The sequence below is a fragment of the Phaethon lepturus genome, unplaced genomic scaffold (genome assembly GCF_000687285.1).
Source record: "Phaethon lepturus isolate BGI_N335 unplaced genomic scaffold, ASM68728v1 scaffold33602, whole genome shotgun sequence".
NCBI classification, from domain to species: Eukaryota; Metazoa; Chordata; class Aves; order Phaethontiformes; family Phaethontidae; genus Phaethon; species Phaethon lepturus.
The window spans coordinates 685-7,812 of record NW_010526107.1 but is presented as its reverse complement, the minus strand read 5'-3'; the positions used below and the strand labels follow the sequence as shown (position 1 = coordinate 7,812).

The 7,128-nt window shown below is 60.6% G+C and overlaps 1 protein-coding gene across 1 annotated transcript in view; it reads right to left on the bottom strand.

Moving 5' to 3' along the window:
• Nucleotides 1-6,112, bottom strand: part of LOC104617613 (protein FAM83G-like) — a 6,722-nt gene extending 610 nt beyond the window's left edge. The window contains exon 1 of the mRNA XM_010282972.1: nt 5,618-6,112. Coding sequence (XP_010281274.1) covers nt 5,618-6,112 — 495 coding nt within the window. The remainder of the gene's footprint in view (nt 1-5,617) is intronic.
• Between the last annotated feature and the right edge of the window lie 1,016 nt (nt 6,113-7,128).

Here is a 7,128-nt window from a genome sequence, read left to right as displayed (position 1 = left end):
TTGCAAGCCGGAGCTGCCTTTGCAGCCAGGGTATTCGCTGCCGGGGCGAGTCCCGGGGGTGATAGGAAGGTGCATCTGTGCCGTGTCCAGCCGCGCTGGGATGTTGCTGGGATGGCTGCCTAAGCACCGAAGTTCACTCCGCGCCCATGGATTTTGCCTTCCTGGAGACGGCATCGCTCACACGGTGAGCGGCGACGGTGCAGCACGAGACACGTGTGGGCAGAGGGGCTGGAGGCAGCTGCCTGCAGCCCAGCTGAGCATCTCGCTGCAACCCCCGGGGGAAGCAATAGGGCAGCGCGGCCCCGCAGCCGTGTCTGCCTCGCCTCGTCCCACGCCGGGTGGCAGCAGCCACGCGGGAAAGCGGCTTGTCATCGGGGCGCTGGCGTGTTGTCGTCCCGTGCTTGGAAACCTGGCGGTGCCCCCATCTCGGTGGCTGTTCCTGGAAGGTGCCCTGGGTCAGGGGGAGATGGGTGCTCTCGGCCCTTCCGGGAGGGCTCCGCTGGCACGGAGTGACACCGGGAGACCCCGGGATGTTCCTCCCTCGGGACGGAAGGGAGCGGGGTGGTGCCGGGTGCTTGCACACTCAGGCACGTCCAGTCCAGGGCTCTCAAAGTACCGAGCTGCCTTTTAATTAGTTTTGTGCCACAGGAGTTGGAGAGCTCTAATTAAGAGGAGGATTGTGCATTATGACACTGCTGGCTCTTCCCTTCCTTTTCTGCAGGCGATGGGGCGAGGAGCGAGGCTGCGTGGGGAGCCCCAGCCCGTGCTGTCTCCGATGCCGCCTTGACCTCCCCAACCCCAGCCACACACAAGCATTTTGGGAGGTGCCCAGTGAGCTGAGCGAGAGAGGACTTTACGGCTCTGCCACTCGATTTTAACCAAATTCCTATTTATCCTCACCCGAGAGCCTCTCGACAGGCTTTGCCATGAAAGGATAAATCCTCACTCCCTCATGCACCCGCTCGTGTTTTGCATGTCCTTGTTGTCCTGGTGGGGAAACTGAGGCAGAAAACTGTGTGCCTGCTTTGCATGGGCTGCCCAGCGAGGACCGCGCTTGTCTCGCCAGCGATGTAAAGAGGGACAGGTTCAAAGCTACTCTTCAAGCTCAGGGCTTGGCGTTTCCATTTACAGCATGTAATTGGGGAGGAGCTGTGCCTTCTGCTGTGAATCCGGGGTGAGAGGCACCTGAGCTGGGATGGCGTCTCCCCGGCTCAAGGAGGCAGATGCTTTTATGCTTCTCTGCTGTCTCTGACACCAATGCTTCCTGTGGCTGCGGTCATGTCACTTTGTCTGCGCACCGTGTTTTCTCCAGGGGAAGTCGAGGGCTTATAAAATGGGGATGAGAATAGTATTTGCCTTCATTTTGGGAGGAAAATGGCGTTTTTCCACTGTGGTCCTGGCATTCCCAAGGCTTTGGCTCACTGCTATGGCTCTGAAGATGGGAAGGCGCTTTGCAAGGATGCGGGCAGGGCACGGTGATGTCCCCCATCCCAAGCACCGCTCATGCCGGGACGGCGAGCAGGCAGCACGCTGCAGGCAGTCGCCCAGGGCGGCTGGCTCAGGCAGTGGCGAGGCAGCCCGGCTCTCACCCGCTTGCCCACGTTTTCCACCCGATTCCTCCTGCTCGGCTGGTGCATCCTGTCGCCGCTCCGCGCTTCTGCTTCCCTCCCCACTGCGTCTTGCCTGCAGGACAGGCTTGGCCTCGGTTTGTCACCGGGATCTCACGCCAGTGTGCCAACGTGCTGCCCTGGCACGAAAATGGGCCGGGAGAGCGAGGATGGCGCTGGCAGCGCTCGCAGTGCGGTGGCTGTCCAGGGACCGCAGGGGCGAAATCTGCTTGAGCCTCGGCTGGGACCGGTTGGGTCTGTGCCAAACCCGGGCGCAGGGTTTAATCTGCGAAGATCGGAGGTCTGTCTGCTCTGGAGGAGTGAAACCCTGTGTGCTGTTTGCTTCCCAGCCCAGGGAATGGGAGTGTCCGGAGCAAACCATGCCATCCTGCTGCGGTGAGCGAGCTGGGCACCCTCGTCCCTGTCACCTCTACCGGGGCAGTGCTTGTGCCCCGCGTGCCCGGTGCCGGGGAGGTCCTCGGCAGCGGGAGAGCCGCACCTCTTCCCAAAGCCCCTTTGCCGCTGCGTCATCCCGGGAAGCTTTGGCATCCCTTTGCCGTTTATCCGGAGGGTGCGGAGAAGACCAGATCCAAATCTACAGCCAGTTGGTCCCAGCGCCCAGGCAGGTGCTGCTTTTCTTCCCAGGGTCCCAGGAGCTGCCAAGATCCATCGGACACAGCAGACGTGCAGGTGCTGGGTCCCAACATGCCGAGGAGCGACGAGCTTTGCATCCCCTCGGACGCTGGGCAAACGATGTTGGGATCCTTCTGAACGGCTTTGATGAGCACGTAAACTGCCGGATCATGTTTTATAGAGGAAATTACAGCTCTTTATTAGCTCACTCTGAATCATCAGATAATGACTTTTGGGGAAACACCACGTGGGCATTTAATAAATTAGGCAGGCACCAAGGCACAATTAGAGGAAGTGTGTTGGGATGAAGGAGAGGTGGGACAAGTAACATTAATAATTGCGCTCCCCTGTCGACCCTTTCATCCAGAAATGGCGGCAGGTTTTGTAAACAGTAATTAATAGGGCCTCCCAACCTTTGCTGGAAGTTGCTCAGGGTAATTATATCACCACAATCCCAACCTGGAACCTCAAGTGCAGAGAGGAGGTCAGACTCATGGCTGTCTCTGGAGGCGTTTGGCCAAGGTCAGTGTTTTCAGCCTACTCCGGTTTCTGGTCAGATAGAGCCGAAATCTAGAGAAGAGGAGAGATCTTCCTCCCTACCCATCCTGTAAGCTTTGTAGCCCGAGGGAGAGACGGCTGTGCCACGGCTGGACCTGGTGAAGGTCTCCAGGGTGAAGCCCGGTGGTGCACCACGTCCCTGACCACCTCCGTTTGTTGGCCACAAAGATGGGGATTTGCTGGGAGAGCAGGGACGTGGCCGCAGGATCCTGCCTCTCTTCTCTCCCGCTTATTCCCAGAAAGAGGAGCGAATCGTTTGCATCCCCTGCTCCGGCTCACCTGGGTTTGCCTCTCTGCAGAGCAAAGCAGAAGCTCTGAACTCAGCAGCGTTTGGCCTTGTTCCTGCAAGCAAGTAGGTTCATCTGCACCATCAAAGGGGCCTCTCATCTCGGCTCTTGGCTTCCTCGCCCCAGCTGGGAGCTGCCGTGAGCCTACGCAGCGTCAGCAGTGCTCACGTGGGCTCTGAGCTTTCCTCGGCCAGGCTGCCTGTCAGGTGAACTTTGTTCTTCTGGCCACGAGGCACCAACCCACGTGGTGGTGTTTGGTGTTCGGCATCTGGGAGCGTTTCGGACCAAGCGTCTTTGACAGCGTCTGGAGCGAGGGTTGGCCTCTGGGATGCAACGCTGAAGCTCTCCCAAGCCCGTGCTCCTTCGCAGGTGCACGAAGAGTACGGCCATCGCCTGGTGGGACGGGACAATTCGGCAGGAATCTCCGCAGGATGGCCCAAGGGATGCCGCAGGAAGGACAGGGCGCATGGCCCGCCAAGGGCTGATGGGGTGGCAGCTGGACCGTCCCTCTGTCCGCTCTCGGCTTCCTCAGCCAAACCCTTTCACCGCCAAGCTGCCGTGAAGACTTTAAGCCTTGGCTGAAATCGCCTGGTGCAGAGGCCGGTGGTCCAGCCCAGCGTCCCCACACTGAGGACCCCACACCAGCCATCACCTGGGCTCAGCTGCCTGACAGCACGTTCAGCTGCAGTAGCTGCAGTCCTCGTAGACGGGGTGGGAGACCTCTGGAAGAACCCCACTTGTCAGACCCCGTAAATCCGGCCACCTCCAGACCCTGCAGGCTGCAGGTTTGAAGCAAGCACCCATCTCTCTGTTTCCTGGGGTGCCATAAGCTCCAAGCAGGCTCCTGCATGTCACCAGTGGTGTCACCACGTCTCGTCCCACCGGCAGGAGCACCTGGACCAGGAGGCAGAGCCCAACCCTGCTCATGGGGCACCAAGGTACCGGTGACAAGCACGGCAGCATCAACCACGGCCACGTCCCTGTGGCTTGGAGAGGCTCCAAGGAGAGGTGGGGATGGTGCAGGCAGCAGGGCCTGGCAGCTGCCTGACTCAACCGCCCGGCTCTGCCGAGCAGGAGGAGGCTGGTAGGATGACTCAGGAGATGCTGTTTGCGTGGGGGCAGGCGGGAAGCGGTGAGTAGGCAAAGCCAGACAGGAGCTGCAAGCCTGGGTCCGAGGCAGCCAGAAAGACCCGAAGATGAGACATTATTTGTAGTGGGTGAGTTCTCCCATCCTCCATCCCGTGGGACTTCAGCCCTCCCTTCCCTTTGCCCTCACTGCAAAGCCCTTCGGTGGGTAAAACAGTGCAGGTAAGGACGGGTTACCTTGACTTCTGCGAGGCGAGAGTGGCCAGAGCAGCTCCCGTCCGCAGCGGGGCAGCCCCGATCCCCCACGTCGGCCGTCTCTGTGAGCCGGCTGCCTCGGACGCGTTGGGAGATCCCTTTTCCTGCCTGAGCTGGGGCTCTCGGTGCTCAGACCCTGGTGCTCTGGTCCCGGGGAGGCTCTGACGGCTGTGTGCCACCAGCTTCCCTCCCTGCTGCCAGGATCTGCGAAGCCCAGCGCCAGCCCTGGTGCGGGGGTCTCCGGGGCCAGGCGGACCCGATGCCTCCCAGCCTGCCTCCCCCTGCTCCGTAGCCACCCTGGCAGGGTTGCCCCATTTTCCTGCTGGAGCATCCCCGGGGTTGGGATGCTCCTCGCTTGGAGCCGGATTTCTCAAGGGAGTGGACACACAGAGCTCAACCACGAAACCAGCAGGTACCGACCCCTCCTGCACTTCTCAACTGGGACTGTGTCACTGGGAAATACCAGCAGCCTCTGCCCACCACTGCTGGCCTTCAACGCATGCCGTCATCTCCCTCCCGCCCTGACACCGGCCTGACGCCATCGCTCACACACCCCGACTCCCAGCTCCTTGGTTTGATGCCACAGGGAGGACAAGTCTCAACCCAAATCCCCTCAGCATCTCCTCAGCCTTGTCCTGCACATCGGCTCATCGTTTTCCTTGTAAAGCCAGGATGAGGCCGGCTTGGAGCACCACAACCTTGACCCTCCTGTACGTCCATGCCAGACCAGTGGCTTTGGCCGCTTTGCCCCAGGGCTGAGTTTGCCTCCTCCGGTTCCTGCGTGCTGCCACATGCAGTCACACAGGGCTCTGGGAAAAACGACCGTGGGGTTCCTGGGACCGTGGGCTCGCAGCTGGCAAGCAGCTCAACCCATTTTTCTCCCCAGTGGTTTTCCCCGCAGCCCCATAGGGACCCTGGGATTAACGATGCTGCCGTACGGATCATGGGAAAGGTCGCATTGCTCTCGGGGAGCCTTGGGCCAGGCTAACAGCATCTTCAGCAAAATCTGATCCCCCAACTATTGATTACACCGAATGAGCGTGGGAAAAACCCAAACCCTTGACCCCGATGCCTTTGCTTGGGCAGAGCTCCCCGCAGGATGGGGATTGCCTGGCTCAGCAGGACTTTAGGCTCTGTCCTCGGCAGGACAAAGCGGGGCAGACCCTGCCCCACCGCTACGGCGCACCTCACCTTCTGAGCCTGGCAGATCATCTTCCTCACCACCTCCTTGATGTGCGTTTGCCCCTCGATGGGCGGCTGCATGTAGACGGTGCCGCGGGTGACCCCACGGTAGCCGATGGTCTCGGGCCAGCCGAGGTCCAGCTGCGGGATGGAGCGGTCGGACCTCTGGGGCCAGTACTCCAGGGAGGGGGCCACGTCCTGCTCGTCCCCTTGGCTGTTGTGATCACCTTCGCTCTCCCCCATGCTGCTGCCGTGGCGTGGGATGTACTCGGAGCCGGGGTCGTACGTCTCCAATGTGTCCAGGATCTTCTTTAGCTCTAGCTCGGAGAGGAAGTCCCTGATGTTCTCCTTCTTCAGGACCTCATAGAAGGCATCGGGGCCGCGGGAGGCCAGTGCCTCCAGGGCCAGGCGTTGCTCCTCGCTGTAGAAGAACTCAGGCTTGGACTCACTGGACCTCCAGTTGACGTGGCTGTCATCCAGGCACTGCACCTGGGAGAAAGCCATGGTGACCGCCCGTGCCGGTACCCTCTCCGACGGGAGCTCTGTGCCCCCAGCGAGCGCTGGATGTCGACAATAAATAAGGAATTAATTATTCTTTAAATACACAATTTGCTTTGCTTCACCCTTCCCTGGCTCGACGCACAGCTGGGGAAACACGCCGCTCCTTCCTCCGCCGGCTCCTGCCGCGCCGGAGCTCCTCTCCGCCAGGGAGGAGGATTCGGTTTCTTGCTTGCTCCCGGCTCTGCGCAGCGAGAGGGCTCCGGGCGAGGAAAACCTGGAGCTTCCCACGGTCGGTCAGGGCTGTGCGGCGGGGCAGAGACGGCCCCGGGCGCACGTGCACTGCTGGGAAGGTCCTCTACCCCCTGGTCCACGCTCTTCTCATCCTCCGCTCTTTCAAGACAACAGTACCGGATAAAATAAAAAGTGTAAAACAAAAGAACAAAACCCCGGCTTAATAAAAGGCAGAGAAAAGCAGGACTTCTTGGCCCAAATGCCGTCCGTGGTTATCGTTCCTGGAGAACTGGGTCAGCCGGTGGGTTTTGCGGCAGCGAACGTCTCCGTCAACCTCTTGTGCATCGCCCTGGCTGGCAGGTCGATTATTTCGGGCTCCTGCCAGCGTGCAGTGCCGGGGCCGGACAGGTAAGAGCAAGAAGTGAAAAGAGGAAAAGCAAAAGGGTGATTCATGGCTCCGCCCTGCCCCACCTGCAGTCACATGCTGCCTTCACACATTCCCGGCCCTGCCCGCACATTAACCCTTTCGCCTGATGCTGCCCTCGCACCTCCGTCCCCCGGGACCGTGCGGGTGGTCGGTGGGCGGCTGGGGAGGGGTTTGGGTGTTTGTTATGAAACAAAGAAAAAAGCGTCTCTCCCTTGAGATCTCCCCCTCTCCCGGTGTGCCGGCTGGTAAAAGTCAATATATTCCAGGAAAGCGGCTCTGGCTCGTGGTTAACCCCTCCTGCGCCGAGCGCAAGGAGCCCCGTGCTAGCACAGGAGCCCGGAGCCCAGGCGGGTCCTGCAGG